Source organism: Megalobrama amblycephala, linkage group LG15 (genome assembly GCF_018812025.1).
Source record: "Megalobrama amblycephala isolate DHTTF-2021 linkage group LG15, ASM1881202v1, whole genome shotgun sequence".
Taxonomy (NCBI): domain Eukaryota; kingdom Metazoa; phylum Chordata; class Actinopteri; order Cypriniformes; family Xenocyprididae; genus Megalobrama; species Megalobrama amblycephala.
Genome location: NC_063058.1, coordinates 21,042,219 through 21,063,260, shown reverse-complemented (window position 1 = coordinate 21,063,260; position 21,042 = coordinate 21,042,219). Strand labels below are relative to the sequence as shown.

General features: G+C 39.3%; 1 protein-coding gene across 1 annotated transcript in view; it reads left to right on the top strand.

Moving 5' to 3' along the window:
• immp2l (inner mitochondrial membrane peptidase subunit 2) overlaps positions 1-17,663 on the top strand; it is a 124,019-nt gene extending 106,356 nt beyond the window's left edge. Inside the window, exons 4-6 of the mRNA XM_048158132.1 lie at positions 4,362-4,427; positions 6,696-6,798; positions 17,247-17,663. Coding sequence (XP_048014089.1) covers positions 4,362-4,427; positions 6,696-6,798; positions 17,247-17,390 — 313 coding nt within the window. The 3' untranslated portion in view covers positions 17,391-17,663. The remainder of the gene's footprint in view (positions 1-4,361; positions 4,428-6,695; positions 6,799-17,246) is intronic.
• The last annotated feature ends 3,379 nt before the right edge of the window (positions 17,664-21,042 follow it).

Sequence of the window (21,042 nt, the reverse complement as noted above, 5' to 3'; positions counted from 1 at the left end):
AGGAAACAATGGTGTTTGAGACTCACTGTATGTCATTTCCATGTACTGAACTCTTGTTATTCAACTATGCCGAGGTAAATTCAATTTTCAATTCGATGGCACCTTTAAGATATTTTTCATAAAAATCCGATGGCTCAGTGAGGCCCTATTGCCAGCAATAATTAACAGCTACTAAAGACATATTTGAAACAGTTCATGTGACTACAGTGGTGCAACCTTAAGGCCCCGATATACTTCAAACAAAGTTCTTTTTCGTTCTTCGTTTAGGTGTAAAACGAAGTTCGAAATGCGTGAGCTGCGATATACGGTAAACGAACATCTGACCCACCCACACTGCTGAGATCGACGTTTAGATGAATATGTAAATATGTGCCATGCACTTTCTTCTCAGTAACAAAATAAACACAACAAAAATGAGAAAACAGCAAGCATTTTTTTATAGAAAGCATAAGAAAAGCTGATCATAACATTGGTATGTTAGCAGGAGCTCTGCAAATTAGCACTCCAGTCACGTTGTTTATTAATATAGCATATAGAATAGATGTTTATTCAATAGATTGCTTAAAAGCAAGCAGCTTTACAGTATCAAAAAAACAGTGTCAGTGCCTCATTTCATTAAAAGCACAACTTCATTTTGTACTATAAAGCGGCTATCCAGTCAGTGTGTTCATGTTTTCACCCGCGGAGATCTTACCTCAACGAACTCAACAGATCAAATGAGTCAGAGAAGACTGAAGGCGGAGTCTCAGTGCACACCTCCTATTACGTTATCATCACGGACCAATAGTAGTACGAAGGTGTTTTGCACCTGAAGCGAACTTTTCCTGAATGTCGATTTAGTTTGAAGTATATCGGGGCCTTTAATGTTATGAATTGACGAGAATACTTTTTGTAAAAAGAATAAATAATGACTTTATTCAACAATATCTAGTGATGGGCGATTTCAAAACACCACTTCATGAAGCTTCACGAATCTTTTGTTTCGAATCAGTGGTTCGGAGCGTGTATCAAACTGCCAAAGTCATGCCCCCCAGTGGTGAACTATTGAAATTTCAAAATACTTATGACGTAATGAAGCCTTGTTTACCGAAATCACGTGACTTTGGCAGTTTGATACACGCTCTGAACTGATTCGAAACAAAAGATTCGTAAAGCTTCGTGCTTCATGAAGCAGTGTTTTGAAATCGCCCATCACTAGATATTGTTGAATAAAGTTGTTTTTTTGCCGCACAAAAAGTCTTCATAATATTAAGGTTGAACCACTGTAGTCACATGACCTGTTTTAAATATGTCTTTAGTTGCTTTCTGGGAATCTGAAAGTGTTAATTAACTTGCTGTCAATGCCTCACTGAACCATCGGATTTTATCAAAAATATCTTAATTTGTGTTCTGAAGATGAACGAAGGTCTTACGGGTGTGGAACGACATGAGGGTGAGTAATTAATGACAGAATTTTCATTTTTGGGTGAACTAACCCTTTAATAACCACTGGAATAATTCTAAATGTGTTTAAAACATTTATTGAAGCACTTTTAAACAATTATTGGAAAGCTCTGCATAATGAGAGCTTTCTCATTTTTTGCACATTTTTCCAGTCTGGACATAAGTTTTTGTGAAGATATAATCAATTTTTGGAAGCCTTTAGATAAGTCACTCTTAACACACACTCAGCTGGGCTCTTGCAGTTGCTGCAAAATCTTACTTGACAAATCAGAATATATTCTCCCATCATGCCGTATGTAACACTTGAGATAAACAGCAACAACATTCAGGCCTGCAGAAGTAATGAAAAACACAAATCAGGCTGAGCGTCAGGGCTGTTGCAGAGGAGGTGTGTGTGTTTGTGTGTGTGTGTGTGTGTGTGTATGACGGATGGAGGCTGCGCTAGAGCTGTCTGCAGCTTCAACACCGCATAGGTTCTGACAGGAAGCTGGCGTTCATTGAATTTTCTTTCTTTTTTTTAATCTGAAAATAAATTTTAATTTAAATAAACAAATACATTTTAAAACAGAAAAGTTATGGCATAAAGGGTAGTCTCTTTTTGGGACCCCACTACTCTAAAATCTAAATCTGTAGTTAAAGTTGGCATGAAACAGAAGTTGTGATAGTGATAGTCATTTCTTCCCTATATCTAAGTAAAGCAACTTCTCGAACGAGAAAAAATTTAGGGTGGGACTTGATTTTGTCCATCGTTAATTGATTAGATGGTTGTGGTTTGCTATTGGTTGATCTCATGTGAGTGACAGGTTGATCCCGCCTTCATTAAACACATCATCAGAAAAGAGAAGAGATGTCACGGCAAGAGGAAAGGGAACTTATTTTAAGATTACAAGGGAACATGAATTAAAAACAATAATGATGTACAAGGATAAATAATATATAATAAATAATAAAGAATATTCCATAAAAAACAAGAGTTGTCCATTCTGATTTCATGGTGACTTTAAAAACTAGCATTAGAGTGAACACAAATAAACTTTATTCAATAAAAGATAACACAAACTGTCTTACTGATATAAACAGTAACAGGTTTAGTTCATAGGTGCCTATTTTCAAGACATGGTGTTCAAACTGTCACAAAGAAAGTAGGCAATTTCTCACTTAAGTGCTTGCTCAGCATTTGAGAGACGTTTGGCACCAAAGTACACACTTCAACCGTGAGAAGTCATCTTATAAGAAGTCTTACAGGGTGTGTTGCAGCTGAGAAAGCGTTCTTGCGGAAAGGCAACAAGCAGAAAAGATTACCGTACACGAAATTCCATAAAGCATGGAGTGACAACCAGTGGCAGAAGGTTTCAGAAGTGGATGAGATGAGAAGTTTGCAGTCTCCCTAAAGACGAGGTTGTGGCTCGGTTACGGTCAAGGTCATTGTGGGTAATGATGGATCTAGGGTTGTCTAAACTACCGATTTTGGTACCAAATTGTTTTGAAAAGCAGGCGTCTATCATTGGATCCCTAATATATCCACTCATAGACGGATGTGTTGATAGACGCCTACTTTCAAAGAGCGGCGAAGAGCGTCAGTGATGTCTATTTATAACGTTTTTAAAGTGTTGATCATTGTAGTCAATCACAGACATATCTGTTGAGCACATGAACACAATGGCCAATCAGAGGTGTCAACAGCACTCAAAATGCTAGGGGGAAATACTGGTATCGTCACATTTTTAAAATTTCAGTGCAGACTTATACAGAAGTCGGTACTTTTGACAGATGGTTCAGGTCAAAATTGATGGGACAAAACTTTCAAAACTGACCTCAACATAAGTGAAGCTGCGTGGGATCAGAAAACTTGGAAGTTAGGGAACTTGTGATTGACAGGCCTGAAAAAAATTATTTATAACTTTAAAGGGTCATGGAAAAGGAATTGTATTGGACTGTGCAATGTATTATGATTATGATGTGATAGATCTATGTTATAATATAGTTTTGAAGTGTTATTTTAATATTATTGATATATTATTGTAGTATTTATTAATATTTTTAATTATCTTAGTTTTTTAAAATTTAGTTTTCATTTTAGTTTTAGTAAATTTTGAAAACTTGACATTTTTTATTGTTATTTTCTTTATTTTTATGCTTTATTTAAGTTTTAGTTATTTTAGTACTACAACTTTATTTTATTTTAGTAAGTTGCCAAGGCAATATTTCTCATTTAAGTTTTTCATCTAATATTTATTAACAACTTTTGTTGAATTAACTGAAATTATCAAAAATATTTTTTGTTTTTATTAGCAATACTGGTTTTGAGAAATCTGTATTCAGTAATCACACATAATTGGAAAGGTTATGGAAAAAATTTGGAAATTCACTATTGGAAACTATGGAAGCCTGTTTGAGCAAAAATTAAAATGAAATAATCAAGTCACATTGTGAGTTATAAATTCACGCTATGAGATTTAAAATTGCAATTATGAAATAAATTTGCCACATATGAAGTCACATTATGAGATGTAAAGTTTTGGGCAGGCTGGAAATTCTGTAACACACACACAAAAAAAGCCAAAATTCATAGAAGAGTAAATGCATAAAATTCAAGAATTTTGAAAGAACAAAGTATTTTTTCTTTGCCTACATTTAAAACTTTAGACAATGTCTCAAATGATTATCAAACTGAATCAAGTGAAATATGATCCAATAATATTGCGCCCCCCAAAAATAAAGAGTTTTGACATTTCATAGAGTCTTTTCTTCACTTACTCCAGCAGATAAGACCCATCTGGTCTCCGAAAACTGTCCCTAATGCCCCATAATCCACTGAGCTCAGCAGCATCCTCAAATAAACCAAGAGAAGTTCTGTCATCAGTATGCAAATGCTGTAGCCAGCCGTACCATCTCATATCTGTTCAATCCTTCTGTAGGAGCCCGAAGAACCCCCAGCAGAAGATCATCAAACGGGTCATTGGAATCGAGGGTGACTTCATCAAGTAAGTTTGTTTGAAGGTTGTTGGTGGAGTTAGAAATGAATCTACAGTGCATCCGGAACGTATTCACAGTGTTTCAGTTTTTCCACTTTATGTTACAGCCTTATTCCAAAAGGGATTAAATTCATTATTTTCCTAAATTCTCCAAACAATACCCCATAATGACAACGTGAAAGAAGTTTCTTTGAAACCTTTGCAAATTTATTAAAAATAAAAGCCTCAAGTCTTTTTGAGTATGATGCTACAAGCTTGGCTTGGCACATCTATTTTTTTGCAGTTTCTCCCATTCTTCTTTGCAGGACCTCTCAAGCTCCATCAGGTTAGATGGGGAGCATCGTGTACAGCCATTTTCAGATCTCTCCAGAGATGCTCAATCAAGTCTGGGCTCTGGCTGGGCCACTCAAAGACATTCACAGAGTGTCCCATTGCCACTCCTTTGTTATCTTGGCTGTGTGCTTACGGTGGTTGTCCTGTTGGAAGATGAACCTTTGCCCCAGGTCTGAGGTCGAGAACACTCTGGAGCAAGTTATCAAGGATGTCTCTGTACATTGCTGCATTCATCTTTCCCTTGATCCTGACTTGTCTCCCAGTTCCTTCCTCTGAAAAACTGCCACCACCATGCTTCACTGTAGGGATGGTATTGGCCAGGTGTTGAGTGGTGCCTGGTTTCCTCCAGACGCGATGCTTGCTATTCAGGCCAAAGAGTTCAATCTTTGTTTCATCAGACCAGAGAATTTTGTTTCTCATGGTCTGAGAGTCCTCCAGGCGGGCTGTCATGTGCCTTTTACTGAGGAGTGGCTTCCGTCTGGCCACTCTACCATACAGGCCTGATTGGTGGAGTTCTGCAGAGATGGTTGTTCTTCTGGAAGGTTCTCCTCTCTCCACAGAGAAATGCTGGAACTCTGTCAGTGACCATCGGGTTCTTGGTCACCTCCCTGACTAAGGCCCTTCTCCCCCGATCGCTCAGTTTGGCTGGGCAGCCCGCGAAGAGTCCTGGTGGTTCCAAACTTCTTCCATTTACGGATGATGGAGGCCACTGTGCTCATTGGGACCTTCAATGCTGCAGAAATTTTTCTGTACCCTTCCCCAGATCTGTGCCTCGATACAATCCTGTCTCGGAGGACTACAGTCAATTCCTTGAACTTCATGGCTTGGTTTGTGCTCTGACATGCACTGTTAACTGTGGGACCTTATATAGACAGGTGTGTGCCTTTCCAAATCATGTCCAATCAACTGAATTTCCCACAGGTGGACTCCAATCAAGTTGTAGAAACATCTCAAGGATGATCAGTGGAAACAGGATGCACCTGAGCTCAATTTTGAGTGTCATGGCAAAGGCTGTGAATACTTAAGTACATGTTTTTTTTCCGTTTTTTATTTTAAATAAATTTGCAAAGATTTCAAACAAACTTCTTTCACGTTGTCATTACGGGGAATTGTTTGTAGAAAATAATGATTTTAATCCCTTTTGGAATAAGGCTGTAACAAAACAAAATGTGGAAAAAGTGAAGTGCTGTGAATACTTTCTGGATGCACTGTACTGTACAAGTTTGATGTGGTCTAGATGGCATCATGATTGATTCTTGGGTTGAAATGGCAGAATATTGTTTTGTTGCCACTTAAATGTTGCCTGAAAACTGTTTACACAGACTAACAGGCCTTTGTACCAGCAGACAAACTGCTAGAAGGATCTGTTTGAGCTTATTATACATGCCAACTGAGGCTTGGTCCTCTTTAAATGCTTGTATCGCACAACTGCGCCATTTAGCTGTAAGTATCATTAAACATTAATGTCTCATCAAACTATTTATGGCCAACAACATTACATCTCAAGGTGATCTTGGGATTCGGTTGAGGAAATCCCAGGCCTAATGACTTCGAGAGTTTGATTTCAAGATGATTCATATGAAGACAAAGTTAAATTAGTTCTATGATGACTGAGGTAGAAAAACTGCCATTAAAAATCCTAAAATCTCCTCCACGTTCTCGCTCTAAAGCGCTCACAGCACTGCCTGCAATGGATATGAGCTATTGCTATGTCAGAAAGTCATCTTAAATATAAAACAAAGACTGCAGCAGCTGTGAGAACATTTAATTATTGATCTTAGCTTTAGAGAGCGAGCCAAGAGCCAAATGCAGGATTGGTGGATACATGAAGCTGGTCAACCCTAACATAAACAACGAAAAATGAAAAATAGCCTGGTGTTTTCCTGCATTAAGAGCAATCAGAATCCATTAGTGTGTTAACGCATCATTTTTTTCCTTTAACAGAACGCTGGGATATAAAAACCGTTATGTAAGAGTTCCAGATGGACATCTGTGGATCGAGGGAGACCATCACGGCCACAGTTTCGACAGCAACACATTTGGACCGGTAATCAATTAATTGGTGCTTGCTAAGAACAAAATCTCAGTCAACATTGAAGGAGAGAAACAAGTTATATACTGTATAGGGTATATATACTGTATAAAAAAGATATTTGGAAGAATGTCAGTAACCAAACAGATCTTGCCCCCCATTGACTACCATAGCATTTACTTTTCTTAGTATAGTAGCCAATGGGGGGCGAGATCTGTTTGGTTACTGACATTCTTCCAAATATGTGTTCAGCAGAATAAAGAAATTCATACAGGTTTGAGGAGGAGTAAATTATGATAGTATTTTAATTTGTGGGTGAACTATCCCTTTACGTTTTTTTGACTTTTGGTATGAATATGTTAGCCTTAAGGTTATCTATAAGCTAGTGTGCGCCAAAATAATGTCAAAATTCGCATTTAGAAGATAAAAGCGTTCAAAACTTAGTCTCTCACATCCACCAATATGGATCAACGATTTTAATGACATAATGCTGCACTTCAGCTTCTCATCAGATTTTCTGTCCAATCAAATGCTCTCGTTCCCTCGCAAATTGGTCACTTGTTCACAAAAATACTATTTTCTACATGGTGAATGGCACATAGTGCACTATATAGGGGATAGGGAGCGATTAAGACAGAGTGGATGATATGTGCGAGTCAGCGCGGACCACAAAACATATCAGACCCATTTGAATTCTGCACAGAATGCTATATTTTTAAGGAATATGAAGGGATTAGGAGGAGAAGTGGTTAGAGATTAGGAGCCAGTCCACACAGAGACGCGCTTAGTTTTCAAGGCTCTTCAGTGGGCCTTTAATACTTTTATTATACAAGGATGCATTCATTTTATCAAAACTGACAATAAAGATGTTTAAAATGTTGCAATAAATCTTGTTCTTTTGAACTTCTTATTAATCAGAGAATCCTGAAAAAAAATTTATCACATCTTCCACAAAAACATTAAGCAGCACAACTGTTTTAAACATCAAAAATAATAATAATAAATGTACAGAGTTTTCATAATATAAAATGAGCAAAAGGGTTTCGGGTTTTGCACTTTTCTTTATCCCTTCAGACGTGTATCTCCGCCGCCTGCTCATAGAGACCAATTTATTATAAAGTTCATTTGAGGGAAATTGGGTTGTTGTAGCTTGTTGTCTAGGTTACTATGATTGGAAGTAGCTGCATTTGTGTTTTAACAATATTTAGCTCACGTTATTAATCCGGGAAGCTCGAATCTGTGAATATATTGCCAACTGAACTGCTTGACATAAGCACTGACTGCATTTCTTCATTTTTGAGTCCAACCAGTTCAAACTCTATGAGCCGCGCATTATTTGTGTACATTATTAACGTATGTTACTAACTGAAACACTACTGCCAGCCAGCGGGACATTAAAGAGGAAGTGTTTGTCCGAGCTCACAGCAAGGGAACGATTATAACTTTGCGAGGGAACGCAAACATCTTTGCGTGGGAACGCAAAAGTTTTGCGAGGGAACGCAAAACATCTTTGCGAGGGAACGCAATCTTTGCGAGGGAACGCAAAACATCTTTGCGAGGGAACGCAATCTTTGCGAGGGAACGCAAAACATCTGCGAGGGAATGCAATCTTTGCGAGGGAACGTGAAACATCTTTGCGAGGGAACGCAAAAGATCTTTGCGAGGGAACGCAATCTTTGTGAGGGAACGCGAAACATCTTTGCGAGGGAACGCAAAACATCTTTGCGAGGGAACGCAATCTTTGTGAGGGAACGCGAAACATCTTTGCGAGGGAACGCAAAACATCTTTGCGAGGGAACGCAATCTTTGTGAGGGAACGCGAAACATCTTTGCGAGGGAACGCAAAACATCTTTGCGAGGGAACGCAATCTTTGTGAGGGAACGCAAAACATCTTTGCGAGGGAACGCAAAAGATCTTTGCGAGGGAACGCAATCTTTGCGAGGGAACGCGAAACATCTTTGCGAGGGAACGCAATCTTTGCGAGGGAATGCAAACTTTGCGAGGGAATGCAAACTTTACGAGGGAACGCAAAACATCTTTGCGAGGGAACGCAATCTTTGCGAGGGAACGCGAAACATCTTTGCGAGGGAACGCAAAACATCTTTGCGAGGGAACGCAAAACATCTTTGCGAGGGGAACGCAAAACATCTTTGCGAGGGAACGCAAAACATTTTTGCGAGGGAACGCAAAACATCTTTGCGAGGGAACGCAATCTTTGCGAGGGAACGCAAAACATTTTTGTGAGGGAACGCAAAACATCTTTGCGAGGGAACGCAAAACATCTTTGCGAGGGAACGCAAAACATCTTTGCGAGGGAACGCAATCTTTGTGAGGGAACGCGAAACATCTTTGCGAGGGAACGCAAAACATCTTTGTGAGGGAACGCAATCTTTGTGAGGGAACGCGAAACATCTTTGCGAGGGAACGCAATCTTTGTGAGGGAACACGAAACATCTTTGCGAGGGAACGCAAAACATCTTTGCGAGGGAACGCAAAACATCGTTGCGAGGGAACGCAATCTTTGCGAGGGAGCGCAATCTTTGCGAGGGAATGCAATCTTTGCGAGGGAACGCAAAACATTTTTGCGAGGGAACGCAAAACATCTTTGCGAGGGAGCGCAAAACATCTTTGCGAGGGAACGCAAAACATCTTTGCGAGGGAACGCAATATTTGCGAGGGAATTTGAAACATCTTTGCGAGGGAGCGCAAAACATTTTTGTGAGGGAACGCAAAACATCTTTGCGAGGGAACGCAAACTTTGCGAGGGAACGCAAAACATCTTTGCGAGGGAATGCAAACTTTACGAGGGAACGCAAAACATCTTTGCGAGGGAACGCAAAACATCTTTGCGAGGGAACGCAATCTTTGCGAGGGAACGCAAAACATCTTTGCGAGAGAACGCAATCTTTGCGAGGGAACGCAAAACATCTGCGAGGGAACGCAATCTTTGCGAGGGAACGCAATCTTTGCGAGGGAACACAATCTTTGTGAGGGAACGCGAAACATCTTTGCGAGGGAACGCAAAACATCTTTGCGAGGGAACGCAATCTTTGTGAGGGAACGCGAAACATCTTTGCGAGGGAACGCAAAACATCTTTGCGAGGGAACGCAAAAGATCTTTGCGAGGGAACGCAATCTTTGTGAGGGAACGTGAATCATCTTTGCGAGGGAACGCAAAAGATCTTTGCGAGGGAACGCAATCTTTGTGAGGGAACGCGAAACATCTTTGCGAGGGAATGCAAAACATCTTTGCGAGGGAACGCAGAACATCTTTGCGAGGGAACGCAAAACATCGTTGCGAGGGAACGCAATCTTTGCGAGGGAATGCAAACTTTGCGAGGGAATGCAAACTTTACGAGGGAACGCAAAACATCTTTGCGAGGGAACGCAAAACATCGTTGCGAGGGAACGCAATCTTTGCGAGGGAACGCAATCTTTGCGAGGGAATGCAAACTTTGCGAGGGAACGCAAACTTTGCGAGGGAACGCAATCTTTGCGAGGGAACGCGAAACATCTTTGCGAGGGAACGCGAAACATCTTTGCGAGGGAACGCGAAACATCTTTGCGAGGGAACGCAAAACATCTTTGCGAGGGGAACGCAAAACATCTTTGCGAGGGAACGCAAAACATCTTTGCGAGGGAACGCAAAACATCTTTGCGAGGGGAACGCAAAACATCTTTGCGAGGGAACGCAAAACATCTTTGCGAGGGAACGCAAAAAATTTTTGCGAGGGAACGCAAAACATCTTTGCGAGGGAACGCAAAACATCTTTGCGAGGGAACGCAAAACATTTTTGTGAGGGAACGCAAAACATCTTTGCGAGGGAACGCAAAACATCTTTGCGAGGGAACGCAATATTTGCGAGGGAATTTGAAACATCTTTACGAGGGAACGCGAAACATTTTTGTGAGGGAACGCAAAACATCTTTGCGAGGGAACGCAATCTTTGCGAGGGAACGCGAAACATTTTTGCGAGGGAAAGCAAAACATCTTTGCGAGGGAACGTAATCTTTGCGAGGGAACGCAATCTTTGCGAGGGAACGCGAAACATCTTTGCGAGGGAACGCAAAACATCTTTGCGAGGGAACGCAATCTTTGCGAGGGAACGCAATCTTTGCGAGGGAATGCAAACTTTACGAGGGAACACAAAACATCTTTGCGAGGGAACGCAATCTTTGCGAGGGAACGCAATCTTTGCGAGGGAACGCGAAAAATCTTTGCGAGGGAACGCAAAACATCTTTGCGAGGGAACACAATCTTTGCGAGGGAACGCAAAACATCTGCGAGGGAACGCAATCTTTGCGAGGGAACGTGAAACATCTTTGCGAGGGAACGCAATCTTTGCGAGGGAACGCAAAACATTTTTGTGAGGGAACGCAAAACATCTTTGCGAGGGAACGCAAAACATCTTTGCGAGGGAACGCAATCTTTGCGAGGGAACGCAATCTTTACAAGGGAACACAAAACATCTTTGCGAGGGAACGCAATCTTTGCGAGGGAACGCGAAACATCTTTGCGAGGGAACGCAAAACATCTTTGCGAGGGAACGCAAAACATCTGCGAGGGAACGCAATCTTTGCGAGGGAACGTGAAACATCTTTGCGAGGGAACGCAAAAGATCTTTGCGAGGTAACGCAATCTTTGCGAGGGAACGCGAAACATTTTTGTGAGGGAACGCAAAACATCTTTGTGAGGGAACGCAAAACATTTTTGTGAGGGAACGCAAAACATCTTTGCGAGGGAACGCAAAACATCTTTGCGAGGGAACGCAATCTTTGCGAGGGAACGCAAAACATTTTTGTGAGGGAACGCAAAACATCTTTGCGAGGGAACGCGAAACATTTTTGTGAGGGAACGCAAAACATCTTTGTGAGGGAACGCAAAACATCTTTGCGAGGGAACGCAATCTTTGCGAGGGAACGCAAAACATTTTTGTGAGGTAACGCAATCTTTGCGAGGGAACGCGAAACATTTTTGTGAGGGAACGCAAAACATCTTTGTGAGGGAACGCAAAACATTTTTGTGAGGGAACGCAAAACATCTTTGCGAGGGAACGCAAAACATCTTTGCGAGGGAACGCAATCTTTGCGAGGGAACGCAAAACATTTTTGTGAGGGAACGCGAAACATCTTTGCGAGGGAACGCGAAACATTTTTGTGAGGGAACGCAAAACATCCTTGCGAGGGAACGCGAAACATCTTTGCGAGGGAACGCGAAACATCTTTGCGAGGGAACGCGAAACATCTTTGCGAGGGAACGCCAAACATTTTTGTGAGGGAACGCAAAACATCTTTGCGAGGGAACGCGAAACATCTTTGCGAGGGAACGTAATCTTTGCGAGGGAACGCGAAACATCTTTGCGAGGGAACGCGAAACATCTTTGCGAGGGAACGTAATCTTTGCGAGGGAACGCAATCTTTGCGAGGGAATGCGAAACATCTTTGCGAGGGAACGCAATCTTTGCGAGGGAACGCGAAACATTTTTGCGAGGGAACGCGAAACATTTTTGTGAGGGAACGCAAAACATCTTTGCGAGTGAACGCGAAACATCTTTGCGAGGGAACGCGAAACATTTTTGTGAGGGAACGCAAAACATCTTTGCGAGGGAACGCGAAACATCTTTGCGAGGGAACGTAATCTTTGCGAGGGAACGCGAAACATCTTTGCGAGGGAACGCGAAACATCTTTGCGAGGGAACGTAATCTTTGCGAGGGAACGCAATCTTTGCGAGGGAATGCGAAACATCTTTGCGAGGGAACGCAATCTTTGCGAGGGAACGCGAAACATTTTTGCGAGGGAACGCGAAACATTTTTGCGAGGGAACGCGAAACATTTTTGCGAGGGAACGCGAAACATTTTTGCGAGGGAACGCGAAACATCTTTGCGAGGGAACGCAATCTTTGCGAGGGAACGCAATCTTTGCGAGGGAACGCAATCTTTGCGAGGGAACGCAATCTTTGCGAGGGAACGCGAAACATTTTTGCGAGGGAACGCGAAACATTTTTGCGAGGGAACGCGAAAAATTTTTGCGAGGGAACGCAAAACATCTTTGCGAGGGAACGCAAAAGATTTGAAAAAAAAAAAATTCCTCCCATCCCAATTTTTTTTCCACCACCACGAAAAATGTCCTTCCTTCCCATTTTTTTTTCTACCACCATGTCCCTTCAGGGGCTCCGTATAAATGTTTTTTAAGTAGCATAAGAATAGAATAATTTCTGAAAGATCACGTGAGACTGAAGAATGGAGTAATGATACTGAAAAACAGTTTTAACATGTTAAACAATATTATGGCTTTACTGTATTTTTGATCAAATAAATGCAGTCATGAACTTTTTTCAGAATCTTACTGACCACAAACTTTTGAATGGTACTGTAAATAACGTATATAAAAGTTAAACATAAAACATGCAAAACAAGCATTCAGAAGCATTCGTTTTTTTCATGTACCTCCTTAGATGTTATATATATGTCTGATTCCATTGTTTACCGATGAAAACTGTCCTTCAGGCTGCAGTTTCAAAGGATCTTTTCTGGAAGCCACCACCGTAGGCAGATTTAGCCACAAATAGATGTGGTTATAAAAAATTCAACAAAAAAAAAGACAAAGATTGCCACTTTCTGGGGACTTCTGTTAACAGCCTTGATGTGCTTGAATACCTCCGTCTGTAATGTATATAGATTGAGGTATTATTGGTTCTTTGAAGATGCTTCTTTGCTGCACGGCTCCTCAGATACATTATTAAACAGAGGAGTGATTCCTTCTCCCATCTCAACTCAGACTGTGACATACATAACTCACAACAGTCATTCGCAATGTATCAAGATCTGTTGCTCAGATTCGTCCTTGAAATGTTTTAAATGTTGGGTTGGACTGAGAAAGAAAAACAAATGGTCCAGTCACTGACTCAGCATGACTGTTGCATACCTTCAGATTCAATGGTTTTGTACTCGCTGAGGTTTTCAAGTGTTTGTCCTCGGGCGGATTTTTAATGATGCTTCTTGTCAGAAAGCAAATGAATATGTTTCTCACTGAGCCACATACTTCCTAGGTCCCCTTTATTATTGTTTCACATCCATTACCCAAAACGCTTTTGGTTCTCCCCAAAGACCAGGCCAGAACATGTAAGGGAGGGGTGTGAGATGTATTTGGAGAAAAACCATCAAGTCATATATCACTAAGCAAATATTCTTGTTGGATGTTTCAGGCAATTGCTTTCACTTGTGTCAGTACATACTGCGCCGTTACCTTGACTTGATGTATTATGCAGCAAGATGTGTGTTTATGTGTGTGTGTGTGTGATTTTTTTCACTTAATGCACTTTTCAAGGCAACATTTAAATCTTTCAGAGAATTTAGATTGATCTTTAATGCTGTGTAGGCTTCTAATGTTGGGATATTTTTATTCTGAAATACTGAAAGACTCCAACGTTTCACAAAGCACTGATTGAAAGTCAGGTCACAAAATCCTGACTGTCTGAGACTGTTTATTTTGCCCACAAAACACTGCAAAATGTCACACGGATTCGACTCAGACATCCAATTTGTGGACTTAAAGGTATAGTTCAGCCAAAATGAACATTTTGTCATAATTTACTCACCCTTATAGGACTGTCTCCTTTTTGTACAGTCTTGTACCCCATTGACTTTCATAAGGGCACAAAAACAGTTAGGCCTACTTAAATTAAAGTTTTTTTTACATTCTTTAAATATCTTCTTTTTTTGTTCCACAGAATAAAGAAAATATAACATTTTTGGATGAGAAATCCTTTTAAGACTGAATCAAGGATATGATCATAATACAAAATTTACTGCACTATTTTATTATCAATTCTTATTCTAATTTTGATAGACAAATATCGTTGGAAAGGTCTGAGACTCTTCAAGACTGTTTTGTGATAGAAGTGATATTGTGACACAAATGTATTTATTTGTGACAGGAAAACTCAAAAAAGTGGCTATTTTTGGTATAGCGCCTAAACAAAATCTCATAGGAATCATAATTATGTATGATATCAACTTCAAATTTGGAACACAGTTTGGTTAGACATATAGCTTTAATTTTGTAGCAATTTAGAAGTCCAAATTGTTTTAAAGGTGCCGTAGAACGTCTTTTTAAAAGATGTAATATAAGTCTAAGGTGTCCCCTGAATGTGTCTGTGAAGTTTCAGCTCAAAATACCCCATAGATTTTTTTTTTAATTCATTTTTTAACTGCCTATTTTGGGGCATCATTAACTATGCACCGATTCAGGCTGCGGCCCCTTTAAATTCTTGTGCTCTTCACCCACGGAGCTCGCGCTTGCCTTAAACAGCATAAACAAAGTTCACACAGCTAATATAACCCTCAAAATGGATCTTTACAAAGTGTTCATCATGCAGCATGTCTAATCACACAAGTATAGTATTTATTTGGATGTTTACATTTGATTCTGAATGAGTTTGATAGTGCTCCGTGGCTAAAGCTAACATTACACACTGTTGGAGAGATTTATAAAGAATGAAGTTGTGTTTATGAATTATACAGACTGTAAAGTGTTTAAAAAATTAAAATAACGACAGTCTTGTCTCCGTGAATACAGTAAGAAACGATGGTAACTTTAACCACATTTAACAGTACATTAGCAACATGCTAACGAAACATTTAGAAAGACAATTTACAAATATCACTAAAAATATCATGTTATCATGAATCATGTCAGTTATTATCGCTCCATCTGCCATTTTTCAATATTGTTCTTGCTTGCTTACCTAGTCTGATGATTCAGCTGTGCACAGATTCAGAAGTTAATACTGGCTTGTGTAATGCCTTGAACATGAGCTGGCATATGCAAAGGGCACCTTTAAAAAACACCCAGTGGATATTTTTGGTATAGCGCCTAAACAAAATCTCATTTTTGTGATATCAACTTCAAATTTGGAACACAGTTTGGCTATACATATAGTTTTGATTTTATAGCAATTTTAGAGTCTAAATTATTTTGAAAAACATACATTTTGTATAAAATAAAGTATATTTCGAACAGAACATTTGCTTTACAGTAAACTTAAAGTTAACAGGTTATGCAAAACTATATAGACAAGTAGTGAAATGTGCCTACCTGCTTTGAATTGTGATCAGAAATTAAACAATAATAAGAAGAAGAAGAAATGTCGTATCACACTATATTTATTTAGTTAAAAGAATGATTAAATGCAATGGTCAATTACAAGCAGCTTTCCCTCTTCCTGTGCATGCCATATGTTTGTCAAAATGAAAAGTTTATTATGATTCATCAGTTTCTGTTAGTTTATCTTTACCATGTATGGGCGTAATAGTAAGATTTGCACATTTGTGTTCGTAACAGGGTTCGTAGATGTGGGAAGAAGGAGGTAGGAACCGGCGAACATTTAACAAACTTTAATATATAAATAAACCAAAAACCAAAGGAAAGTAATGCCGGCAGACCACCACGGACGTCTGCCGGCCACACAAACATAAAATAAGGTCCAGGCCTGGTCCTCTCTCGTCCTTCACTGTAATCGCTCCTCCTTTTATGCTTCCGGAGCTCCTCCGTGAGAGACTCAAGGCTGGTGCGCCTCCCGAGCGCGTTAACTCTCGCGCCACCGGCCTCGCGCCGTTCCCTCACGGCTCTCACCCGCCCTGGTCGCCACAGTGTTCTAAACTAAAACTAAAATAACCAGCTGGTGGCGCTATGACTGTAACTAAATTTTGGCGTGTAGATGTCTACAGGCCAGGACTCTTATCAAATATTAAGTTTGGGGCAGATTGGACATTGCATGCCTTTTACAAGTTACAGCAACTTCCTGTTTCATTGCATTAATAGCATGCTTAAGCACTTAGCTAAGTGTTTCTAGCATGTTGCTAGCCTATTTAACACTTGCTAATGCTTTAATATGTTGCTAGGAGTCCATAAAAGTTTGTTAAACATGTCACTTCCTGTTGCCAGCTGGTGTCGCTATGATGACTATAACTGAATATTAATAAAAACTATAATTGTAAATAAGTTATATTAAAAAAAACACTGGACTGGTAGGATTCCCAGTAAGATTCTTCTCAGAGCTTCTCTGTAGTATTTTAACCTTATATTGTGGTCTTGTCATGCTGTTAAAGATTTGTGAGGTCTGTATCATCTCCTGCAGGTGAGTACATTATCACCCCTTCAAGTCCCTCCAAACCCTGCAGGTATTTACAATACCCTCCAAATCAAAGTTTTTGGGAGCTTGTTGGAATGCCTCCCATGTCCTTCTGGCTATAAAAAGCAATGAGGTTCCTGTTCTCTTCTAGCTAGAAATATATTGCTTTGTATTCACCAGATGAGAAAAGCATCTAATTCTTGTTCCAGTTGATCTTTGTTAAACGACAGACTATCAAAAGCTACTTTCTCCTTAAGAAATTGTCCATTTTGTTTGATTTTATAGAGCTTTTTGTGGTAGTTTAGCTTGATGATTCTTATCTCCACAGGTGTCTCTCGGTCTTGTCCACGGTCGGGCATCTCACATCATCTGGCCGCCCAGTCGGTGGCAGCGGATCGAGCCGTCTGTCCCCTCAGAAAGAAGACCACTGTTAAACTGGGATGGAGCAACAGAGGACAGTAATGATGACTGAAATGAAGGACAACCATGTCAACCCTCATGTACAGTAAATGTAAAGTCATGTGCTGTGGTCTGTAGAAATGTTCTTGAGGAAATCATGTGGGTCAAATCAGAGCCCAAGAAAGACTATCCAGTATTTAACCCCAGTTTAGGCAGATATTGTCAGTTGTACATATTCTTGACCCTTTTGTCAGGTCTGTGCCAGGCTGATGATCAAATGACACACAGATAAAGGCTAAATCTGTTATACACATAGTTTTTAGTAATAAAGCACATTCTCATACAATCATTTGCCAAATGGTTTATTTCTAAAGGTGTATATATATATATATATATATATATATATATATATATATATATATCTATATATATATATCACAGATAGAACAGCATTATCTATCTGCAAGTTAAACTTTTTCATTTTTAAATTAATTCGTCAAATCGTCAAAAATAAAAAGATTATTACTCTAGTCTTTACTGTCACATGATCCTTTAGAATTTATTCTAATATGAATGATTCTAATATATCATTATTATCTATGTTGAAACAGTTGTACTGCTTCATATTTTCAAAAAAAAAATCAAAATATTAAGAAAATCAAAGCGGAGTGCCTGCAACCCCTTCAGCCGTGACTTATTCAGGATACAGCACTAGCCTCGAGTACCTTATTGCTTTTATAAAACGCTTACCACACAATACAAATATTAAAGCCAAAAATATGTATCAATGCAACTTTCATGAAGTAAACTTTCACTAAAGCCTTCCTTCTGCCGGAAAAAAATAGTCCCTGACCGTGAACAACAACAGAAGTTACATTATTACGCCATTAGATGGCGGCAAAGACTGTCTTTATGATTGTGTCAGTCAGTAGCGAAGACTTTTACAATGAAAAGAACACGGAACAAGATGCAACTGAAAAATGCTTTGACTAGCACTGTCAGTCACGGGAAAACCCCTTAAATGTTAAAAGGACAAGATAATACACAAGACGTTTAAACAGATTTTTTATTATGAACATAGGACTGACCTGAAGAAAAATGCTAAATCTGATGTAATAAAATCACTCTTTCTCACAATACTCTTCTACATAATACACTAAGCTTCAATGAACAATATCAATTGAGAACGTTGCTAAGAGTGGTTGCTAAGGGTGTTGTGTAGTGATACACAGAACTGCTGGGTGAAGCAGTCATAGTCTTAATAAAATATGAATATTTATTTTTATCCAAATACATATTTATATTAAAGATTACTTCTCAATGAGTTTATAAGTAAAATAAGGCAACTTTACCTGCGACTGGTGTGTGCTTAAAAAGTGGCTAATAAAATAAAATGCTCATGAGATTTAAACTCATAAAATCTTGGTGTGGTTATAATCTTTATGGCAGATATTTGCAATTGCAATTTTACGGCAATGCATTCATTAAGTCAAATTAAACCTCTGCTTTTGTCATATCTGCTATACCCACCTGTTTTTGTGCTGTAGATGAAGTATTTTCATATGCACAGATCCAATGTAAAAGCACAAATGGCTGCATTTTTGTATTGATCCTGTGCTGCCTAAGATAGATTTGCACTTAAATGCTATAGCTATGAATTTTCCGATTGCCCCATAAGACAGCCTTCCTCGAGGAGGTCGGGCATCATGCAAGACTAAACTCGATAGGATTTAATGTGAGTGGCCACAGGTCAATACGGATATTCGCACAAGGCTGTGATGAGTTCAATGGCTGTCAAACATAAATCAACACAGACAGCCCTAGGGCTGAAGTACGCCGGGGAATAGGCACAAATCTTAGGATACTGCCGGAACCAAAGATAATGGAGCCGCAGCCAAGCGGGGCTTGAGGATCCTTGAGTCGAAACGGTGTGTGCGCATACACGGCAGAAACGTGTTTTTCACATCTGACATTCTGCGTTCCTTGCCCATTCGGAGTAAATAAGATGTCTTGCATTGGTGACGAAGCATGATTTCAATATCAAGCTTTTAATCTTCTCTAGAAGGACACGGAGAACGAGCATGTCATAGCAGCCTATTTCAGTGCCCACAAAGCTCTTCAGAGGGGAAGCAATTTCTCATTGAACATGACAACCGCATTACATACTCACAAGAGGAAATTGAAGCCCCAAATTGAATTTACCTTACAGAGTCAAAGAGATGTGCACCTTCACATGTTGATGTAAATGCAAGCTGAATTGTGTTTCTTTCGCATTAAGTTGTTTTGTACTGTGGATACTCGCATGTAGTTCACATCATGTGTTTTTTATGGGCTCATGCCACATTCCAGATAACTCGGAATTTGGAATTCTCCCACATCCTGCTTGAAAACGATAACTGGAACATCCAACATACAAACTCATGGTAAATATGGTGAATTAACCCAGAGAGATCATTGAACGTAATTTTCCGACCACAGCAACTTTCCATTGGTTGTTTTCAATAGGAGGTGGAAGAATTTAGAATTGTCTAGAATTCTTTGAGGTCAGAAGTAGGAAATTTCAGCTTGATTATTCCCAACAGCTCTGAACACTTCTAACAATAAAAGTGAATGGGGAGACAGCCGGAGTTCCTATTCACTTTCATTGTGTGGAAAAGAACTGCTTGGACATTTTGAAACAAAAAAATATTTCTTTTTGTGTTCCATAGAAGAAATAAAATCATACAGGTTTGGAATTACATGAGGGTGAGTAAATTGTGAACTGTCCCTTTAAATTTTCTTTTCATAGACATTGAATGTTTTCATGCCATATGTTCAGGATAGAATGCCAAACTGGTTTCATTAAATGTTTACTGTGTTAGTAAAATACACTCAAGAATAGATTAAAAGGCTACAGTTATATGTGTGACGCACTACTATAGGGAATATTTTTAATATATACTGTGCAGCTGTGCTTGGCACCGGAATATAAAGGACTCTATCTTTACCTTAATTTGAAATGTATTCATATTCAAAGTCAATGCATAAAGTTGTACCAGACAAACTGCAGAAACGAATTATGCAAAGCCAAGATAAGGATAATCTTTTCTCGACCCTCAGAGTCACTGTATGATGTTGTGTCATTTTAAAATGATAACAGTTCTTATTATCTTTCCAGAAAAGACTATAAATTATCAGGCAAAAGTTTGAAATTATTAAGATTTTTAACGTTTTTGAAAAAGTCTCTTATGCTCACCAAGGCTGCATTTATTTGAAATAGTAATAATAAATACAGTTAAAACAAATAATAATTTAAAAAAATTAAACTGTTTTCTGTGTTATTTATTTCTGTGATGGCATAGCAAAATTTTCAGCATCATTACTCCAGTCTTCAGTGTCACATGATCCTTCAGAAATCATTCTGATATTCTGATTTGTGTTCAGTTATTAGTGTTGGGGGTAACGCATTACAAGTAACTTGACTTACGTAATCGGATTACTTTTTTCAAGTAACTAGTAAAGTAACGCATTACTTTAATATCTGAGTTACTTTTTCAAATAAGTACATTGCTTTCACATTTATACACTGACATCTCTCCTCTCCCCATGTTGAGAGAAATCTTGAGTAAATGCAGAGGCGTTGTGTGCGCTGTTTGTAGATCTTGACTAAATGTGAGCAGGCATTTACTCACAACAACACTTGAACAAAAACAAATGAAGAAAAACTGCAAAAAATGCAAACTCAG